We start from the raw sequence: 23574 nt of genomic DNA, 5'->3' as shown, positions 1-23574 counted from the left end.
TCAGGGAGGGGGACTGTGGGATAGGCTCATTCTCAGGGGGGTCCTGTTTATAGTACAATTACAATACTGGCATCTGGTGAACATTTGGTCATGTAAACTATCTGTCTCTTCCCGACAGTTATATATGGATGACACATGCCGTTATATTCTCCTGATAAGACTGGAAACATTATTAGGGTTTAGAATGTTTGTAGATTAGGGTTGTAACTTTCCCAAATTGTACATTTCCGGAATCATGAGGATAAACCGGGAATCCTGGGGATTTGTGGGAAGTTAACTACATTTTGCAACCCTAGATCAACTACACCATGCACAGGGATCAATTATTTACCTTTGTAAATAGTTGTCGGTAAAACTTACTATATGCAAATCCATCAGGAGAGTATATCCAGTGCAAAAGCTCATTTGAGCATTCTAACCGGCACCAACAGAGATATCACAGTGGATGTTTGATAGAGTGACGTGAAAATGTTGACGTTTGAACAATTACAAAATGGCCGTCATTGGCCATGCATAGTATATACATGCAAAATGACCAATGCATGCAGCTTTCCCAAAAGAGGCCCGAGCATTACAGTACAGAAAACGTGGAGTGGCTTGTATAAGATGCATGTATCCAGAATGGCCCGTACGAGGCCCCCTAGTATAGCACCCCCCCCTAGGTCTTAATGTTTGTGGAGAGTCAGACAACCCAGCAGGCAAAACTGGTTGCAATGACGTCGTTATGACGTCTTTTAATGACGTCATGCATGGTCCGGTTGTATACTGGTTGTATAATGGACATTGTGTTGAACTTATCTGACCAGATAACAATCAAAATATAACGTCTTTCCAATGACGCATTCATTACGTCATGAAAAATACGTTTTTACCTGCTTGTAACAGAGATCAGTTGGTTGTAATCTGGTTATATGATGTCTTCTCAACCAGAAAACCAATTTACAACGAGAACATGACATTATTAAGACCCCATGTGCCAAACTTTTGCCCGCTGGAAATGGACAGACATCTCTTTGAATTTTATCTCATTCAGTCATCAAAAGATGAACTCAGTTTCCCATGATGCACCCAAACAAGCATCCGTACATAAATTACAACTTACTATGGAATAGATTGATTGAATAAATGTGGGGAACTAAAAACAAAGACAATTGATAGATTGATAAATAACAGACAGGACTATTGTACTCAGACAGTACAATGACCAGTCTTGAGCTGATCTAGTATTGAATGACAAGTGATCTGAATACATCGTTTTTTGGTTTTCATGCTAGACAACAAAAAAAAGCATAGCAACACAAAGAAATTAACCCCCAAAAAAGTGTCATGGCCGACTATCAATTTAGTAGCATAATATTGTACTGTTTATCAGTCCTCTAAAGCTTATTTCCTGGTGCCATAGCGAACACAAGGAATAAATACACTGGGATAACAGTACCAAGTGTTACCATAACAGTTGTAGCATAATGGATCCGTTGTAGCATTAGTAAGGTTAGTAAAACAGATGCAACTCCACATACCATTTTAATTTACAGCATTATGTCCATGTAATTCAATATACATGCACCAATAACGTACACCACGACAGACTTAAAATACTTTGGTTTATAGTAAACATTGGTCAACCACTAGGCTCATTGTAAATTCTGTAAGTATCTGCTGATTGGACAGTAATCCAGGCAGCAGGGGCGGGACTTACAGAGTTGTCCTCGTTGATTGGGTCTTGGACGCTGCCAGTGTTGGAGGGTACCCAGGGCGGGTCAAACATGGGCACACAGGGCATGCCCAGGATAGGTGAGGGCAGGGTGAAGTTGATGCTGGGCGGAGGGATCTAAAACATAGAGAATTATGTAGATTAGTTCATGAGAAAATAATTCAACAAAGCAAGAGACTTAACAAGAGGCCTACACTTTAGAGTCAAGATCATTTATGTAAATAATGAAAAGCCACAGGACTCAGAATAGAACCTTGGGGGATACCCGTTGTCAACTCCTCATTTTGACTAACAGTTGTTTTAGTAGAGGCTACAGTTCTACTGCACCTTGAAGATCTGCTGGGCACCCTCCTCCATGCGCGGCCACACCTGGTAGCGGAAGCGCCACAGCGTGTAGAACTTGAACACCGAGTTGATGCGCTGGCTCGCCTCAGCGTGCTGGAACTCAGCCATCATCATCTCTGTCACCGCGTCAGGCACCTTCACCGCACACAGCAAGAACATGGCAGCTGGGGAGTGGTGAGAGGACGGGGGTTAGAGAGAGAGAGGTAAAGTGAGGCGGGAGAAAGTGGGGATGGACAGAGATATACAACGTGAGAGAGAGAGAGACAGAGCGAGAGAGAAAAAAGAGAGGGAAAAAAAGAGAGAGACAAAGAGAGAGAGCGAGAGACAAAGAGAGAAAAAGAGTAGAGACAGAAAGATGTGGTGACATTTATCTTTAGACTGGAGGCAAAGCAGTGAGCACAGATTCAGAGTTTGGAGTGGAGCCCAGAATATCTCACCAGAATAGGCTTGGAATAACTCTAGTTACTGACATTAAAAGAGAAATTGTTCAAACAGAAACCCTGCTATCCATGACAGTCACCCACAGTTCTCTGTAGTCACCTGCAGCGGCAGCCATATGCTCGTCCACACTCAGCAGGAGCTCCCAGGCTGCAGGCTGGACGTCTGCGTACATGTCCTCTGTCAGGATGGGCGCCGCCTTGATCAGCAGTGACAGAGGAGCTGGGGACAGGCTCATCACCTGAGGGGAGAGGCCACAGCAAGCAAGGGTTAGCATTAGCATGCTAGTGGAGATCTGATAGCATTGCTAGTGTGGGCATATAGCTTGTATAGCATGCTAGGGACAAGAGGGGCCAGGGACAGGCTCATCAACTGAAGGGAAAGGCCATACACCACAGACAGCCAGCGTTAGCATTAGCATGCTAGTAGATATACCATTGCTACTGTAGGCCTATAGCTTGTATTAGTATGGTATTGCATGGTGCTGCAATATACTTGAGTTGGCTGAGAGGGCTGTAGCGAGTTAGCATGCTACTTCAGTAGTAGAATTAGAGATTATGTATTTGAGTGGGTAGAAGCGTGTGGGCGTGGGGTGAGGACATCTTGGCATGTGGTTGGCATCTTGCTCTAGATAAACAAGCATGTGGCGACACAGTGGCATCTGTTGACACACTGCTTCAGACAGATGGACGGACAGACAGACAGACAGGCTGGCGGACAGACATACAGGCTAACGGACAGATAGACACGCAGGCTAACGGATGGATAGACAGACTACCATACAGACAGACGGACAGACGGACAGACAGACAGACAGACAGGCTGATGGACAGACATACAGACAGACAAGCTGACGGACAGACAGACAGGCTGACGAACAGAGACACACACAGGCTGACAGACGGATAGACAGACTACCAGACAGACGGATGGACAGACAGATGCTCTGGCACATGCTATGGCTACCAGGGCATGTGTTGGCATGAGGGCTGTAGGTGGGCACCTGGTTGCGGATGTACTTGAGCATGCCCGTGTCCTTCTTGCCCTCGGTGTTGGAGTCTTTGGGGCGTCTCTTCATGGACGGGGTCCTCAGACTTGACTTGTCTGACCACTGGAGACACAAAGAGAGGAAGACATTGGAAAATACAAGTCACTTCAGTTACAGTATCATCAAACCACTCCACATTACATCACTTCAATACATGTGCTGCTGCCATGTTGTTGTCTTGTCATGTTGTGTTGCTACCATGCTGTGTTGTCATGTGTTGCTGCCATGCTAATGTCTTGTAGGTCTCTCTATGTAGTGTTGTGGTGTCTCTCTTGTCGTGATGTATGTTTTGACCTATATTTTATTCGTATTTTTAATCCCAGGCCCTCGTCCCCGCAGGAGGCCTTTTGCCTTCTGGTAGGCCGTCATTGTAAATAAGAATGTGTTCTTAACTGACTTGCCTAGTTAGATGTTGGTTAAATAAAAAAATAAACATTCCAACATCACATCACTTCAATACATTTAAATCCACACCCCTCCACATCACATCACTTCAATACATTTAAATCCACACCCCTCCACATCACATCACTTCAATACATTTAAATCCACACCCCTCCATATCACATCACTTCAATACATTTAAATTCACACCCCTCCATATCACATCACTTCAATACATTTAAATCCACACCCCTCCATATCACATCACTTCAATACTTTTCAGTCCACTCCTCTCTGCGCCCACCTCCTTGTTTTTCTTGGACCGGCTACTGATGTTCCCTGCACTGTCTTCTCTCAGGCTGTCCACTGTCTCCCCGTAGAGCAGCTTGATGGCACGCACCAGGCGGGCACAGGAGCGGCTGTGGTGCTGGTAGCAGCGTGGGTGGCAGAACTCCACGTGGGTACAGATGAAACTCTGCTGGTTGCACAGCAGAATCATGATCTACAGAGGAAGACAACAGAGGGAACAACAGTTATACAGGTGAAGGGGTTGATGAGGACAATGTGTTAGCTTTATAGCATGTGTATACAGGTGAATGGGCTTGATGAGGACAATGTGCTAGCTTTATAGCATGTGTATACAGGTGAATGGGCTTGATGAGGACAATGTGCTAGCTTTATAGCATGTGTATACAGGTGAATGGGCTTGATGAGGACAATGTGCTAGCTTTATAGCATGTGTATACAGGTGAATGGGGTTGATGAGGGCAATGTGCTAGCTTTATAGCATGTGTATACAGGTGAATGGGCTTGATGAGGGCAATGTGCTAGCTTTATAGCATGTATACAGGTGAATGGGCTTGATGAGGGCAATGTGCTAGCTTTATAGCATGTGTATACAGGTGAATGGGGTTGATGAGGACAATGTGCTAGCTTTATAGCATGTGTATACAGGTGAATGGGCTTGATGAGGACAATGTGCTAGCTTTATAGCATGTGTATACAGGTGAATGGGCTTGATGAGGACAATGTGTTAGCTTTATAGCATGTATACAGGTGAATGGGCTTGATGAGGACAATGTGTTAGCTTTATAGCATGTGTATACAGGTGAATGGGGTTGATGAGGACAATGTGCTAGCTTTATAGCATGTGTATACAGGTGAATGGGCTTGATGAGGGCAATGTGCTAGCTTTATAGCATGTGTAGTCAGGTGGATGGGGTTGATGAGGACAATGTGCTAGCTTTATAGCATGTGTATACAGGTGAATGGGCTTGATGAGGGCAATGTGCTAGCTTTATAGCATGTGTAGTCAGGTGAATGGGCTTGATGAGGGCAATGTGCTAGCTTTATAGCATGTGTAGTCAGGTGAATGGGCTTGATGAGGGCAATGTGCTAGCTTTATAGCATGTGTATACAGGTGAATGGGGCTTGATGAGGGCAATGTGCTAGCTTTATAGCATGTGTATACAGGTGAATGGGCTTGATGAGGGCAATGTGCTAGCTTTATAGCATGTATACAGGTGAATGGGCTTGATGAGGGCAATGTGCTAGCTTTATAGCATGTGTATACAGGTGAATGGGGTTGATGAGGACAATGTGTTAGCTTTATAGCATGTGTATACAGGTGAATGGGGTTGATGAGGACAATGTGCTAGCTTTATAGCATGTGTATACAGGTGAATGGGCTTGATGAGGGCAATGTGCTAGCTTTATAGCATGTGTAGTCAGGTGGATGGGGTTGATGAGGACAATGTGCTAGCTTTATAGCATGTGTATACAGGTGAATGGGCTTGATGAGGGCAATGTGCTAGCTTTATAGCATGTGTAGTCAGGTGAATGGGCTTGATGAGGGCAATGTGCTAGCTTTATAGCATGTGTAGTCAGGTGAATGGGCTTGATGAGGGCAATGTGCTAGCTTTATAGCATGTGTATACAGGTGAATGGGGCTTGATGAGGGCAATGTGCTAGCTTTATAGCATGTGTATACAGGTGAATGGGCTTGATGAGGGCAATGTGCTAGCTTTATAGCATGTGTAGTCAGGTGGATGGGGTTGATGAGGGCAATGTGCTAGCTTTATAGCATGTGTATACAGGTGAATGAGCTTGATGAGGGCAATGTGCTAGCTTTATAGCATGTGTAGTCAGGTGAATGGGCTTGATGAGGGCAATGTGCTAGCTTTATAGCATGTGTATACAGGTGAATGGGGCTTGATGAGGGCAATGTGCTAGCTTTATAGCATGTGTATACAGGTGAATGGGCTTGATGAGGACAATGTGCTAGCTTTATAGCAGGTGAATGGGCTTGATGAGGGCAGTTGAATGCACGCACGTAGGTACGCACGTAAAAGTACGCACACACATGCACACACAGTACCTACATGTAGCCAGGACATGTTACGGTGGTAGTTGTCCTCTGCTCCGCCGGTGCCTCCTGAACCCTCCGGCTCAATACTGGGTTCACTGGTGCTCCATGGACTTCCTGTCATGTCACAACACACAACAATACTGTATCAGTTTACTTCATTGACTCTCCTCGTGGAAATCCGTTATGTTGCATCTCCCATCAAACAAACAACATTCGTCATTGAGTTAACTACTCAAAGGGGACAGATGACAATGAATGCTATACATCACATGTTGATACAGAGTTGTTGAATGACAGGTGACTACTATGACTGAGTAGTAGGCAAATCGGGCTCCATAGGACTCTGGCCAAATGTAGTGCACTTTATCGGATTTAGGGTGCCTACATCTGTGATTAGAATAGATCAGATGATCTATTAGTTTAGATCTATGTATGGAAGTTGTCACCAGATCAGATCTTATTCACCCACCTAATGGTCAAGGTTGGGATATGGGGTTGGGATTCTGAGATCAGTGGTTAGTGTGTTGTTACCTATGTCAGTGACAGTGTCCCTGCTCTGGGACAGCAGTCCCTCCTCGTTCTCTGACTCTGAGTCTTGGCGGGACATCTTGGTGCTCTTCAGGCTGCCGGCCCGGCGGATGGAGGACAGAGAGCCCCCCTTCTTCACCCTGAAACTCCTAGCCCCCTTGATCTGCAGCAGGCGAGAGCCCCCGGCGCGACTCTTCCTGATGGGAGCTGGACGGGCAGAATTCAAAAGGTTAGTCTGCAATCTCACTGGATTTATGAAGTCCCATAATTCCCACACACTGGATTTATGAAGTCCTATACTTCCCATACACTGGGTTTATGAAGTCCCATACTTCCCATACACTGGGTTTATGAAGTCCCATACTTCCCAAACACCGGGTTTATGAAGTCCTATACTTCCCATACACTGGGTTTATGAAGTCCCATACTTCCCATACACTGGGTTTATGAAGTCCTATACTTCCCATACACTGGGTTTATGAAGTCCCATACTTCCCACACACTGGGTTTATGAAGTCCTATACTTCCCATACACTGGGTTTATGAAGTCCTATACTTCCCATACACTGGGTTTATGAAGTCCCATACTTCCCATACACTGGGTTTATGAAGTCCTATACTTCCCAGACACTGGGTTTATGAAGTCCCATACTTCCCATACACTGGGTTTATGAAGTCCCATACTTCCCACACACTGGGTTTATGAAGTCTTATACTTCCCATACACTGGGTTTATGAAGTCCCATACTTCCCATACACTGGGTTTATGAAGTCCTATACTTCCCACACACTGGGTTTATGAAGTCCTATACTTCCCACACACTGGGTTTATGAAGTCTTATACTTCCCATACACTGGGTTTATGAAGTCCCATACTTCCCATACACTGGGTTTATGAAGTCCTATACTTCCCATACACTGGGTTTATGAAGTCCCATACTTCCCATACACTGGGTTTATGAAGTCCCATACTTCCCATACACTGGGTTTATGAAGTCCCATACTTCCCACACACTGGGTTTATGAAGTCCTATACTTCCCATACACTGGGTTTATGAAGTCCCATACTTCCCATACACTGGGTTTATGAAGTCCCATACTTCCCATACACTGGGTTTATGACGTCCTATACTTCCCATACACTGGGTTTATGAAGTCCCATACTTCCCATACACTGGGTTTATGAAGTCCTATACTTCCCATACACTGGGTTTATGAAGTCCTATACTTCCCATACACTGGGTTTATGAAGTCCTATACTTCCCATACACTGGGTTTATGAAGTCCTATACTTCCCACACACTGGGTTTATGAAGTCCTATACTTCCCATACACTGGGTTTATGAAGTCCTATACTTCCCACACACTGGGTTTTAAAACATCTTGGTAACACTTTACACAAGGCACACACATACAGGGCTGGATTACCGAACAGACACGTAGGGCATGTGCCCTGGGGCCACCAACCTCCATGGGGCACACAACCCATTTTGGGGGGTTTGGGGGAGGTTGTGGGAAAATATGGCCATTTTTTCAATTTCCTGAAAAGTTTCTGTTTTAGAGATTTTCATCTGACAGGGACCCTTATGACACGGCCAACTTAGCAGAACTCAATTACCCAGAGGCTCCTGGGCCTTCTTGTCGTCGCAGGCCGTGTCAGACTTGAGTGTGTGGCTGCTGCTGTTCAAAGAGTCGTGGCCGTCCTCGTCGTCTAGGATACCGGCAAAGCTGATCTTCCTCTCATAACGGTGGTGACTCAGCTCAGGGTCCAGCCTCAATCGACAGCTCTCCAAATCCTACAAACACACACAACGCAGACATACACACACGGACAGACACACACATGCACACGTGAACACACACACACATGGACAGACATATGCGAACAGACAGACACACAAATATGCGCGAACACACACACACACACACACCAATTGATTTATAGGGATATGATTGCATTAGAGGTAGTGAGTAAGTGTCAAGTAAGTGAAGTTCTCTTACTGACCACTTGGGGCTCTGTGCGTGGCCGGGGGAGGCAGGGGAATGTCTCTCTGAGGAACGTGGTGATCTCCAGCAGTAACTGGCAGGCGGCCATCTTGAGAGCGAATGGACAGCCGCATTTTGTTGGGTTGACTGTATCTGGGGACGGATATTTTGGGTCAAAATTTGGCTTAACCCATAAGAGTCGAAGAGGGGGGGGGGTTCTACTAAGCAATATGGAATTGTTTTTAGAAGGTCAAACCAAGGATCTAAGACCCTTTGAAGTATAAAATAAATATATAAAACAATTATTTGATGACCGTTTTTACTTGGCCTTACTGCTGTTAGCCCATACAAATGCAGTGAATAACAGATTCACTACATGGAACAACAGATAGTCCCCCCAAAATATCAAAAGGAAGCTGGTTCTGAAGTGTCTGTCCTATATCTGAACATTGTTTTGGCACTAAACAGTCTCCACATTCACTATACCTCCATTAATATCTTCAACTGGTATCAGGGGACCTTCAGACAAGTCTAGTGAGGGCAGTGGGGTCCTAGAGCAAAACAACTGCCGTGTTCGTATCATTTCCACAGAGGGGTCATAGTGTGTAGACCAAGCTGTTGGGATGCTACAGACAGAAGATGGCAGATCGGCTAGCTTGTGGGGGTCATAGTGTGTAGACCAAGCTGTTGGGATGCTACAGACAGAAGATGGCAGATCGGCTAGCTTGTGGGGGTCATAGTGTGTAGACCAAGCTGTTGGGATGCTACAGACAGAAGATGGCAGATCGGCTAGCTTGTGGGGGTCATAGTGTGTAGACCAAGCTGTTGGGATGCTACAGACAGAAGATGGCAGATAGGCTAGCTTGTGGGGGTCATAGTGTGTAGACCAAGCTGTTGGGATGCTACAGACAGAAGATGGCAGATTGGCTAGCTTGTGGGGGTCATAGTGTGTAGACCAAACTGTTGGGATGCTACAGACAGAAGATGGCAGATCGGCTAGCTTGTGGGGGTCATAGTGTGTAGACCAAGCTGTTGGGATGCTACAGACAGAAGATGGCAGATCGGCTAGCTTGTGGGGGTCATAGTGTGTAGACCAAGCTGTTGGGATGCTACAGACAGAAGATGGCAGATTGGCTAGCTTGTGGGGGTCATAGTGTGTAGACCAAACTGTTGGGATGCTACAGACAGAAGATGGCAGATCGGCTAGCTTGTGGGGGTCATAGTGTGTAGACCAAGCTGTTGGGATGCTACAGACAGAAGATGGCAGATCGGCTAGCTTGTGGGGGTCATAGTGTGTAGACCAAGCTGTTGGGATGCTACAGACAGAAGATGGCAGATCGGCTAGCTTGTGGGGGTCATAGTGTGTAGACCAAACTGTTGGGATGCTACAGACAGAAGATGGCAGATCGGCTAGCTTGTGGGGGTCATAGTGTGTAGACCAAGCTGTTGGGATGCTACAGACAGAAGATGGCAGATCGGCTAGCTTGTGGGGGTCATAGTGTGTAGACCAAGCTGTTGGGATGCTACAGACAGAAGATGGCAGATCGGCTAGCTTGTGGGGGTCATAGTGTGTAGACCAAACTGTTGGGATGCTACAGACAGAAGATGGCAGATCGGCTAGCTTGTGGGGGTCATAGTGCAAAACTGAGAACACCATCTTGTTCGTGAGAGTCTCGTCTTTCCAAACCGTTTGGACGCTATAGACGATTTTGCGAGAAGACCAATTTTCGGAATGCCTCATGGTCTGACAAACAACACTCTAGCTCTGTCAGCTTTCACGGCAGATGTGGAAGTGAATGGACAAAAACACATATCTCTAGCTTAAAATGACATGTTTCTATGGGGATTTGCGCATTATGCTAATTTAAAGGGATAGTTTACTAAAAATACAGATGAACAAGATTCTTCTGTGAACCATATTTCCCTTTAAGGTGACATTTTCCTTTTCTATGGCTTACTGTCATCTAAGTAGTCCTCCTCCTCATCCTCCTTTCTCAATCTTCGCTTGGTCTCCTCGTCATAGATAAAACCCAGGATGTTGGCAGGACTCTCGCTGTCTGAGTGGCAGAGCTCACTGAGACGTGTACCAATGGCCTGGGAGAGGAAGGCCAGGGACAGGCACACACACACACTATTAGCGCCTGTCTTCATACACAATCTCGGTCAGTAGAATCATTTGATAGTTGCTCATCCCATCAGAAAGTCACTCACATCTCCCCATTGACAGAAGTGCTTGGCTGCATTCCACTGGAGCTTCTGGTTCCTCTTGTTTCCCACCACAGGCGAGCGCCCCCGAGACAGACCCCGCTTGGTGATGTTCACGTGGTGACCCTTCATCCACTCGGGCCAGTTGCCACGGTTACAACGGTGGACGAAGCGGGCACACTCCAGGAACAGGGAGGCTCTGGCAACCACGGGAGCTTCCTGTCGGACACCAGGAAGTACAATAATGTCCTGTCAGATCACTGAAAGCTTACTTCAATCAATCCCATATTGCAATATTTACACATTTTTCCCTCTGTCAAATAACATTCCAGAACGGTTGAGTCTAGTAAAAAAGGCTTATTACTACCTGGTAGACTCCCCTCACAGGAGTATACAGCAGTTGATTGATCATTGATTCATTGAATAAGATGTGCTAGTATTGGAACAGATGAAATATGTGGAAAGTCTGGGGAATCCAGAGGACAGGTTTGAAAAACACTGAATTAAACAAAGACAATGTGTAAACATTCACATGAGTGGTTTGATTTAACTCCAGCCTGAGACTACTGTATAACTGACCAGGTCGAGCGCAGCAGCCAGGATGGATGCGTCAGGGATGGTGCCTGGCTCGCAGCAGTTCAACAGGAACTGGAAGCGTTTCATGCCCTGGCGGATGGCGGTCAGGTTCACCACGTTCTTGTTCTTCATGGCCTCCTGGCTGGCTGCCAGGCGCTCCTGGAACCCCTGGGGCCCTGGTGGAGGAGGAAGGGAGCGGGAGAGAGAGAGGGGGAGGGGAGATGAGGTATGGGAAGGATGGGGAAGGGTAGATGAGAGAAAGAGAAAGAGAGGAGGGGAGAGGGAGAGGGGAGGGATAGGAGGATAAGAGGAGAAGGAGGAGAAGAGAGAGAGAGCAAGAGGAGGGGAGGGATAGGAGGATAGGAGGAGAAGAGAGAGAGAGGAAGAGGAGGGGAGGGATAGGAGGAGAAGAGAGAGAGGAAGAGGAGGGGAGGGATAGGAGGAGAAGAGAGAGAGAGGAAGGGGGAGGGAGGAAGTGATGGGGGAGAACAGCGATAGATACAGAGATAGGGAGGAGGGAGCGGAGGAAAAGGGGAAGGAGGAGGTGCGGGATAGGAGGATAGGAGGAGAAGGAGGAGAAGAGAGAGAGAGGGGGAGGGGAGATGAGGAATGGGAAGGATGGGGAAGGGTAGATGAGAGAAAGAGAGGAGGGGAGAGGGGAGGGATAGGAGGATAAGAGGAGAAAGAGGAGAAGAGAGAGAGAGGAAGAGGAGGGGAGGGATAGGAGGATAGGAGGAGAAGAGAGAGAGAGCAAGAGGAAGGGGAGGGAGGAAGTGATGGGGGAGAACAGCGATAGATACAGAGATAGGGAGGAGGGAGCGGAGGAAAAGGGGAAGGAGGAGGGGAGGGATAGGAGGATAGGAGGAGAAGAGAGAGAGAGGAAGAGGAGGGGAGGGATAGGAGGATAGGAGGAGAAGAGAGAGAGAGCAAGAGGAAGGGGGAGGGATAGGAGGATAGGAGGAGTAGAGAGAGAGAGGAAGAGGAGGGGAGGGATAGGAGGATAGGAGGAGAAGAGAGAGAGAGGAAGAGGAGGGGAGGGATAGGAGGATAGGAGGAGAAGAGAGAGAGAGCAAGAGGAAGGGGGAGGGAGGAAGTGATGGGGGAGAACAGCGATAGATACAGAGATAGGGAGGAGGGAGCGGAGGAAAAGGGGAAGGAGGAGGGGAGGGATAGGAGGATAGGAGGAGAAGAGAGAGAGAGCAAGAGGAAGGGGGAGGGATATGAGGATAGGAGGAGAGGAGAGAGAGAGGAAGAGGAGGGGAGGGATAGGAGGATAGGAGGAGAAGAGAGAGAGAGGAAGAGGAGGGGAGGGATAGGAGGATAGGAGGAGAAGAGAGAGAGAGCAAGAGGAGGGGAGGGATAGGAGGATAGGAGGAGAAGAGAGAGAGAGGAAGAGGAGGGGAGGGATAGGAGGAGAAGAGAGAGAGGAAGAGGAGGGGAGGGATAGGAGGATAGGAAGAGAAGAGAGAGAGGAAGGGGGAGGGAGGAAGTGATGGGGGAGAACAGAGAGAGAGGAAGAGGAGGGGAGGGATAGGAGGATAGGAGGAGAGAGAGAGGAAGAGGAGGGGAGGGATAGGAGGATAGGAGGAGAAGAGAGAGAGGAAGGGGGAGGGAGGAAGTGATGGGGGAGAACAGAGAGAGAGGAAGGGGGAGGGAGGAAGTGATGGGGGAGAACAGAGAGAGAGGAAGGGGGAGGGAGGAAATGATGGGGGAGAACAGAGAGAGGAAGGGGGAGGGAGGAAGTGATGGGGGAGAACAGAGAGAGAGGAAGGGGGAGGGAGGAAGTGATGGGGGAGAACAGAGAGAGGAAGGGGGAGGGAGGAAGTGATGGGGGAGAACAGAGAGAGGAAGGGGGAGGGAGGAAGTGATGGGGGAGAACAGAGAGAGGAAGGGGGAGGGAGGAAGTGATGGGGGAGAACAGTGAGAGGAAGGGGGAGGGAGGAAGTGATGGGGGAGAACAGAGAGAGAGGAAGGGGGAGGGAGGAAGTGATGGGGGAGAACAGAGAGAGAGGAAGGGGGAGGGAGGAAGAGGAGGGGAGGGATAGGAGGATAGGAAGAGAAGAGAGAGAGGAAGGGGGAGGGAGGAAGTGATGGGGGAGAACAGAGAGAGAGGAAGGGGGAGTGAGGAAGTGATGGGGGAGAACAGAGAGAGATACAGAGAGAGGAAGGGGGAGGGAGGAAGTGATGGGGAGAACAGAGAGAGGAAGGGGGAGGGAGGAAGTGATGGGGGAGAACAGAGAGAGGAAGGGGGAGGGAAGGAAGTGATGGGGGAGAACAGAGAGAGATACAGAGAGAGGAAGGGGGAGGGAGGAAGTGATGGGGGAGAACAGAGAGAGGAAGGGGGAGGGAGGAAGTGATGGGGGAGAACAGAGAGAGATACAGAGAGAGGAAGGGGGAGGGAGGAAGTGATGGGGGAGAACAGAGAGAGGAAGGGGGAGGGAGGAAGTGATGGGGGAGAACAGAGAGAGGAAGGGGAGGGAGGAAGTGATGGGGGAGAACAGAGAGAGAGGAAGGGGGAGGGAGGAAGTGATGGGGGAGAACAGAGAGAGAGGAAGGGGGAGGGAGGAAGTGATGGGGGAGAACAGAGAGAGGAAGGGGGAGGGAGGAAGTGATGGGGGAGAACAGAGAGAGGAAGGGGGAGGGAGGAAGTGATGGGGGAGAACAGAGAGAGGAAGGGGAGGGAGGAAGTGATGGGGGAGAACAGAGAGAGAGGAAGGGGGAGGGAGGAAGTGATGGGGGAGAACAGAGAGAGAGGAAGGGGGAGGGAGGAAGTGATGGGGGAGAACAGAGAGAGGAAGGGGGAGGGAGGAAGTGATGGGGGAGAACAGAGAGAGAGGAAGGGGGAGGGAGGAAGTGATGGGGGAGAACAGAGAGAGAGGAAGTGATGGGGGAGAACAGAGAGAGGAATGGGGAGGGAGGAAGTGATGGGGGAGAACAGAGAGAGAGGAAGGGGGAGGGAGGAAGTGATGGGGGAGAACAGAGAGAGAGGAAGGGGGAGGGAGGAAGAGGAGGGAGGGATAGGAGGATAGGAAGAGAAGAGAGAGAGGAAGGGGGAGGGAGGAAGTGATGGGGGAGAACAGAGAGAGAGGAAGGGGGAGGGAGGAAGTGATGGGGGAGAACAGAGAGAGAGGAAGGGGGAGGGAGGAAGTGATGGGGGAGAACAGAGAGAGGAAGGGGGAGGGAGGAAGTGATGGGGGAGAACAGCGATAGAAACAGCAGTAACAGAAGGAAAAGAGGTGAGTAGAGCAGACTAGAGCCATCTGGGGCCTGGACCTCTATTCTACAGCATAACTAGAGCCTGGAGGTTTTTCTGACCATCTGATCTAACCAGGAAAAACTCAGGGCTCTGGGCAATATCTTTGCGAGTGCTGGCATGAATGACACACCCATATAGCAACATGATCACACAAAAGAAGGAGAGAACAGACTATAGAACATAGCATGATTAGGTCATGTCTGAATCCATTGAACGAAAAGCACCATCGAGCCACTTAACAAACGAAGCTGGAGAGAAAGATGGACACACGGTCATTAAGCAAGGAAATGTGCAACATTCAACAAATATGATGACTTTGTTGTAACTCTTCATGGTAATATTTCTTGATTTTGTGGGTTTCTGTCCATAATGGGATAAGTGGTTCAACAAAGACAAGACAGTTACAGCACCATGTGCCCCACATGTTGTGTTTGGAGTCTCACTATCTACCCCTCGTCTATCCCCCTCTCCTCTTCCCTGTCTTGTCCCTCTCTCCCTCCTTCTCCCAGTCCCTCTACCTGTCTTGTCCCTCTCTCCCTCCTTCTCCCGGTCCCTCTACCTGTCTTGTCCCTCTCTCCCTCCTTCTCCCGGTCCCTCTACCTGTCTTGTCCCTCTTTCCCTCCTTCTCCCGGTCCCTCTACCTGTCTTATCCCTCTTTCCCTCCTTCTCCCGGTCCCTCTACCTGTCTTGTCTCTCTCCCTCCTTCTCCTGGTCCCTCTACCTGTCTTGTCCCTCTTTCCCTCCTTCTCCTGGTCCCTCTACCTGTCTGGTCCCTCTCTCCCTCCTCCCTCTACCTGTCTTGTCCCTCTCTCCCTCCTTCTCCCGGTCTCTCTACCTGTCTTGTCCCTCTCTCCCTCCTTCTCCCGGTCCCTCTACCTGTCTGGTCCCTCTCTCCCTCCTCCGTCTACCTGTCTTGTCCCTCTCTCCCTCCTTCTCCTGGTCCCTCTACCTGTCTGGTCCCTCTCTCCCTCCTCCGTCTACCTGTCTTGTCTCTCTCTCCCTCTTTCTCCCGGTCCCTCTACCTGTCTGGTCCCTCTCTCCCTCCTCCATCTACCTGTCTTGTCCCTCTCTCCCTCCTTCTCCCGGTCCCTCTACCTGTCTCTCATATCCATGGGGACATTGGAGGTGTCCGTATGTGGCTAGATTGTGCAATGCTAGCAGAAGGACCATGGAGCTTCCTCTGGCCAGGAGAAGAGTTCAATATGGCTGCCATTAAACAGGGATGGAACAGACCCCGGGGACAAAAAAATCCCCAATGGGATATAATAAGGGCCTGTCGGTGTGGGCACTGGGCAGAGGTGACAAGGAACTGTCCAGTGAGCTAAAAGATGGGCATTTGCTTAAAAGGCTGATGGTTACTATAACTTCTGGAGTCCCCATGTTAGGGTATCATGTATGAGTCTAGGGTATCATGTATGAGTCTAGGGCATCATGTATGAGTCTAGGGTATCATGTATGAGTCTAGGGCATCATGTATGAGTCTAGGGTATCATGTATGAGTCTAGGGCATCATATATGAGTCTAGGGCATCATGTAACTGTCTAGGGTATCATGTATGAGTCTAGGGCATCATGTATAAGTCTAGGGCATCATGTAACAGTCTAGGGTATCATGTATGAGTCTAGGGCATCATGTATGAGTCTAGGGCATCATGTATGAGTCTAGGGTATCATGTATCAGTCTAGGGCATCATGCATGAGTCTAGGCATCATGTATGAGTCTAGGGCATCATGTAACAGTCTAGGGTATCATGTATGAGTCTAGGGCATCATGTAACAGTCTAGGGTATCATATATGAGTCTAGGGCATCATGTAACTGTCTAGGGTATCATGTATGAGTCTAGGGCATCATGTAACAGTCTAGGGTATCATATATGAGTCTAGGGTATCATGTATCAGTCTAGGGCATCATGCATGAGTCTAGGCATCATGTATGAGTCTAGGGCATCATGTAACAGTCTAGGGTATCATGTATGAGTCTAGGGCATCATGTAACAGTCTAGGGTATCATATATGAGTCTAGGGCATCATGTAACAGTCTAGGGTATCATATATGAGTCTAGGGCATCATGTAACAGTCTAGGGTATCATATATGAGTCTAGGGCATCATGTAACTGTCTAGGGTATCATGTATGAGTCTAGGGCATCATGTAACAGTCTAGGGTATCATGTATGAGTCTAGGGCATCATGTAACAGTCTAGGGTATCATGTATGAGTCTAGGGCATCATGTAACTGTCTAGGGTATCATATATGAGTCTAGGGCATCATGTATAAGTCTAGGGCATCATGTAACAGTCTAGGGTATCATGTATGAGTCTACGCATCATGTATGAGTCTAGGGCATCATGTATGAGTCTAGGGCATCATGTATGAGTCTAGGGCATCATGTATGAGTCTAGGGCATCATGTATGAGTCCAGGGTATCATGTATGAGTCTAGGGTATCATGTATGAGTCTAGGGCATCATGTATGAGTCTAGGGCATCATGTATCAGTCTAGGGCATCATGTATCTGTCTAGGGCATCATGTATCAGTCTAGGGCATCATGTATGAGTCTAGGGCATCATGTATCTGTCTAGGGCATCATGTATGAGTCTAGGGCATCATGTATGAGTCTAGGGCATCATGTATCAGTCTAGGGTATCATGTATGAGTCTAGGGCATCATGTATGAGTCTAAGGCATCATGTATGAGTCTAGGGCATGTATATGCTAGGGGTCTCCCCCTCAATCTGCCAGGGGCTTGCACAGGCAGTGGTCGACAAATACATACAAACACCACTAGCATGAAAGATGGCGGCAGAGTGTACAGATCACTGGACGCACAGGACAGGCCAACGGACAGACCATAGACAGACTACGGATGGAACAGGCGGGCGGGGTGAGGGGGCGAGCGGGCGGGGGGTGATAGGGGACACCCCGGGGGTCTACCATCTTTCTCTTCTGTGTGGTGAAGCTTGGATGGGTTCCGCCTGCCAGACCGCCATTTACCGAGCCGCTTGAAGAAATTCTCCTCCTCGTCCCGGCCGTACTCCACGCCCCCCGCTCCCCCTCCGCACTCTGACAGCTTCACGTTGCTGGTGAACTTCACCTGCAGGCAGGGGCGGTGGAGAGAGAAAAGACTGTCCACACCACCGGCAGTAGAACAACAAATATGTAGCATTAAAAAGATAAATAAATATATAAACAGAAATAACAAGTTGTAAACAAAAGAAACACAAACCATCTAACTAGTCATTTTGTCATTTAAATAGATTTTCTTGTCTATCCCTTAGAAATGATCAAAATGCCCAGGTAACAATACAAGAGGACATGTGTGTGCTCAGCTCAGTTGTGAGAAAAGGTTATACATCAGCCCATGGCTGTAAGACCAGGGCTCTCCAACCCTGTTCCTGGAGAGCTACCGTCCTGTATGTTTTCACTCCAACCCTAATTTAGCACACCTGATTCTAATAGTTAGCTGGTTGATAAGCTGAATCAGGTTAGTTACAACTTGGGTTGGAGCGAAACCCTACAGGATGGTAGTTCTCCAGGAACAGGGTCGGAGAGCACTGAAGTAGACAGTTGTGAGAGACACGACCCCTTCTGGTCAGTAGGTGACCCCTGACCTTGGAGCTCTGGCGGATGAAGGAGAGTCGGTCCACAGAGCTGATGTCCAACAAGTCCTCCACCCCGTCGGTCAGCCCAGACAGAGATGACCGCTTAAGCCAGTTACCTGCAAACACACCCCACCCCACCCAGGTCAGAGTAATGGAGGGATGGATGGAGGGAGGGAGGAGTGCAGAGGGGGTAAACATCACACTTATACATCGAGACATACACATACTGGCAGAAGACATACTGAATACACACACACACAGGAGCATAAACACAAATAAAAGTTATAATCCACACAAATGCAGACAGAATAGCATAAAACACTTGGTCATAGAACAAGGCACATAGGAGCAGTTGTACACAACAAACAAACAAAGAGCGTCTGTGAAGCATACACACACACACACACATACACACATACACACACACACACATACACACATACGTAAGACAGAGACGGTAATTGGAAGGCGAACAGTCCCACGGCATGCTAGGGACAAAAGGAATACAAAAGAAGACCATAAAGAGATTAAGTGAATTGTCTACTCATCACCCGTACAACAAAACATGATGTTAACCTACAGAAACATGAAGTTAGCGTACAGAAACATGCTAACCTACAGAAACATGACATTAGACTACAGAAACATGACGTTAGCGTACATAAACATGCTAACCTACAGAAACATGACATTAGCGTACAGAAACATGTTAGCCTACAGAAACATGATGTTAGCCTACAGAAACATGATGTTACACTACAGAAACATGTTAGCCTACAGAAACATGATGTTAGACTACAGAAACATGATGTTAGACTACAGAAACATGATGTTAGCCTACAGAAACATGATGTTAGCCTACAGAAACATGATGTTAGCCTACAGAAACATGTTAACCTACAGAAACATGTTAGCCTACAGAAACATGATGTTAGCCTACAGAAACATGATGTTAGCCTACAGAAACATGTTAGCCTACAGAAACATGATGTTAGACTACAGAAACATGACGTTAGCCTACAGAAACATGATGTTAGCCTACAGAAACATGACGTTAGCCTACAGAAACATGATGTTAGACTACAGAAACATGTTAGCCTACAGAAACATGATGTTAGACTACAGAAACATGTTAGCCTACAGAAACATGATGTTAGCCTACAGAAACATGACGTTAGCCTACAGAAACATGATGTTAGACTACAGAAACATGTTAGCCTACAGAAACATGATGTTAGCCTACAGAAACATGATGTTAGACTACAGAAACATGAAGTTAGCGTCCAGAAACATGCTAACCTACAGAAACATGTTAACCTACAGAAATATGATGTTAGCCTACAGAAACATGATGTTAGCCTACAGAAACATGACATTAGCCTACAGAAACATGATGTTAGCCTACAGAAACATGCTAACCTACAGAAACATGACATTAGCCTACAGAAACATGTTAGCCTACAGAAACATGATGTTAGACTACAGAAACATGACGTTAGCCTACAGAAACATGATGTTAGCCTACAGAAACATGACGTTAGCCTACAGAAACATGATGTTAGACTACAGAAACATGTTAGCCTACAGAAACATGATGTTAGCCTACAGAAACATGACGTTAGCCTACAGAAACATGATGTTAGACTACAGAAACATGTTAGCCTACAGAAACATGATGTTAGCCTACAGAAACATGATGTTAGCCTACAGAAACATGATGTTAGACTACAGAAACATGAAGTTAGCGTCCAGAAACATGCTAACCTACAGAAACATGTTAACCTACAGAAATATGATGTTAGCCTACAGAAACATGATGTTAGCCTACAGAAACATGACATTAGCCTACAGAAACATGATGTTAGCCTACAGAAACATGCTAACCTACAGAAACATGACATTAGCCTACAGAAACATGACGTTAGCCTACAGAAACATGACGTTAGTCTACAGAAACATGACGTTAGTCTACAGAAACATGACGTTAGCCTACAGAAACATGACGTTATCCTACAGAAACATGACGTTAGCCTACAGAAACATGACGTTAGCCTACAGAATCATGATGTTAGCCTACAGAAACATGATGTTAGCCTACAGAAACATGACGTTAGCCTACAGAAACATGACGTTAGACTACAGAAACATGATGTTAGACTACAGAAACATGATGTTAGCCTACAGAAACATGACGTTAGCCTACAGAAACATGATGTTAGACTACAGAAACATGTTAGCCTACAGAAACATGATGTTAGACTACAGAAACATGTTAGCCTACAGAAACATGATGTTAGCCTACAGAAACATGATGTTAGACTACAGAAACATGATGTTAGCCTACCGAAACATGATGTTAGACTACAGAAACATGTTAGCCTACAGAAACATGATGTTAGCCTACAGAAACATGATGTTAGACTACAGAAACATGATGTTAGCCTACAGAGACATGATGTTAGACTACAGAAACATGTTAGCCTACAGAAACATGATGTTAGCCTACAGAAACATGATGTTAGACTACAGAAACATGATGTTAGCCTACAGAGACATGATGTTAGAGTACAGAAACATGTTAGCCTACAGAAACATGATGTTAGCCTACAGAAACATGACGTTAGACGACAGAAACATGATGTTAGCCTACAGAAACATGATGTTAGCCTACAGAAACATGATGTTAGACTACAGAAACATGTTAGCCTACAGAAAAATGACATTAGCCTACAGAATACAGAAACATGATGTTAGCCTACAGAAACATGACGTTAGCCTACAGAAGCATGAAGTTAGCATTCAGAAACATGACATTTGCCTACACGCAAATCCTGTACTTAGTAACACAAAGTTAGAGAGATGCAGCTATGAGTTCATCACGACACTAATGATCCAGTGACAAAGTTGTATTTTCAATTAATCATACATCGTGTCAGTAGTTAGGTTTCTATCCAATTGGTGACAGATTTTCATGCGAATATTCAAAAATCTGCATACAAACAATTGGTCCAATATGCCCGATTTCCCATCAGATACAGTGCATTTACATAAGTATTTAAATCAAATCAAACTTTTTTTGTAACATGCACCTATTGGAGTATCTGTCCATAAGACAACTTTAAGCCGTGCACTCCACAGAGCTGGGCTTTACAGAAGAGTGGCCAGAAAAAAGCCATTACTTAAAGAAAAAAATAAGCAAACATGTTTGGTGTTTGCCAAAAGGCATGTGGGAGACTCCCCAAACAGATGGTAGAAGGTACTCTGGTCAGCCTTCTGGCCATCAAGGAAAACGCTATGTCTGGCGCATACCCACCAACTCTCATCACCCCGTGAAAACCATCCCCACAGTGTAGCACGGTGGTGGCAGCATCATGACTGGGAAACTGGTCAGAATTGAAGGAATCATGGATGATGCTAAATACAGGGACATTCTTGAGGGAAACCTGTTTCAGTCTTCCAGAGAGTTGAGACTGGGACAGAGGTTCACCTTCCAGCACGACAATGACCTTAAACATACTGCTAAAGCAACACTCAAGTGGTTTAAGGGGAAACATTTAAATGTCTTGAAATGGTCTAGTCAAAGCCCAGACCTCAATCCAATTGAAAATCTGCGGTATGACTTAAAGAGTGCTGTACACCAGCGGAACCCATCCAACTTGAAGGAACTGGAGCAGTTTTGCCTTGAAGAATGGGCAAAAATCCCAGTGGCTAGATGTGCCAAGCTTATAGAGACATACCCCAAGAGACTTGCAGCTGTAATTGCTGCAAAAGGTGGCTCTACAAAGTATTGACCTTGGGGGGATGAATAGTTATGCACGCTCAAGGTCAGTTTTTTTGTCTTATTTACTGTTTTTTTCACAATAAAAAATATTTAGCATCTTCAAGGTGGTAGGCATGTTGTGTAAATCAAATGATACAAACCCCCCAAAAATCTATTTTAATTCCAGGGCAACAAAATAGGAAAAATGCCGAGAGGGGTGAATACTTTCGCAAGCCACTGTAGGGGTGAAGTGACTATGCATAGATAATAAACAACGAGTAGCAGCGGTGTACAAAAGGGAGGGGGTCAATGTATATAGTCCGGTGGCGATTTTATTAATTGTTCAGCAGTCTTATAGCTTGGGGGTAGAAGCTGTTGAGGAGCCTTTTGGTCCTAGACTTGGTGCTCCGGTACTGCTTGCCATGTGGTAGCAGAGAAAACAGTCTATAACTTGGGTGACTGGAGTCACTGACAATTTTATGGGCTTTCCAGTCCCTTTACTCAATACTTTGTTGAAGCACATTTAGCAGCTATACAGCCTTGAGTCTTAAGTATGATGCTACAAGCTTGGCACACCTGTATTTCGGGAGTTTCTCCCATTCTTCTCTGCAGATTCTCTCAAGCTCTGTCAGGTTGGAAGGGGAGCATCGCTGCACAGCTGGTTTCAGGGCTCTTCAGAGATCCTTGATCGGGTTTAAGTCCAGGCTCTGGCTGGGCCACTCAAGGACATTCAGAGACTGGTCCCAAGCCACTCTTGCGTTGTCTTTGCTGTGTGCTTAGGGTCGTTGTCCTGTTGGAATTTGCACTCTGGAGCAAGTTTTCATCAAGGATCTTTCTGTAATTTGCTCCATTCATCTTTCCCTTGATTCTGAATAGTCTCCCAGTCCCTGTCACTGAAAAACATCCCCACAGCTTGATGCTGCCACCACTATGCTTCACCGCAGGGATGGTATTGGCCAGGTGATGAAAGGTGCCTAGTTTCCTCCAGGCGTGACGCTTTGAGAATCTTGTTTGAGAATCTTGTTTCTCTTGTTCTGAGAGTCCTTTAGGTGCCTTTTGGCAAACTCCAAGTGGGCTGTCATGTGCCTTTTACTGAGGAGTGGCTTCCGTCTGGCCACTCTACCATAAAGTCATGATTGGTGGAGTGCTGCAGAGATGGTTGTCCTTCTGGAAGGTTCTCCCATCTCCACAGAGGAACTCTGGAGCTCTTGGTGGTTCCAAACTTCTTCCATTTAAGATTGATGGAGGCCACTGTGTTCTTGGGGACCTTCAATGCTGTAGAAATGTTTTGGTACCCTTAACCAGATCTATGCCTCGACACAATCCTGTCTCGGTGCTCTTCGGACAATTCCTTCGACCTCATGG

General features: G+C 46.9%; 1 protein-coding gene across 1 annotated transcript in view; it reads right to left on the bottom strand.

Annotated features, from left to right (window-relative positions):
• LOC109876945 (protein unc-80 homolog) overlaps window positions 1-23574 on the bottom strand; it is a gene marked incomplete at its 3' end in the record, with an annotated part of 77908 nt that overhangs the window by 22202 nt on the left and 32132 nt on the right. The window contains 14 exon segments of the mRNA XM_031817826.1: window positions 1700-1831; window positions 2042-2223; window positions 2600-2738; window positions 3501-3608; window positions 4234-4431; window positions 6311-6411; window positions 6829-7032; window positions 8444-8621; window positions 8831-8964; window positions 10770-10905; window positions 11023-11235; window positions 11596-11768; window positions 17782-17941; window positions 18459-18565. Of these exon segments, the coding sequence (XP_031673686.1) occupies window positions 1700-1831; window positions 2042-2223; window positions 2600-2738; window positions 3501-3608; window positions 4234-4431; window positions 6311-6411; window positions 6829-7032; window positions 8444-8621; window positions 8831-8964; window positions 10770-10905; window positions 11023-11235; window positions 11596-11768; window positions 17782-17941; window positions 18459-18565 (2165 nt within the window).

Source organism: Oncorhynchus kisutch, unplaced genomic scaffold (genome assembly GCF_002021735.2).
Source record: "Oncorhynchus kisutch isolate 150728-3 unplaced genomic scaffold, Okis_V2 scaffold1161, whole genome shotgun sequence".
Classification (NCBI taxonomy): Eukaryota; Metazoa; Chordata; class Actinopteri; order Salmoniformes; family Salmonidae; genus Oncorhynchus; species Oncorhynchus kisutch.
This window is presented reverse-complemented; position numbering and strand designations above follow the sequence as displayed.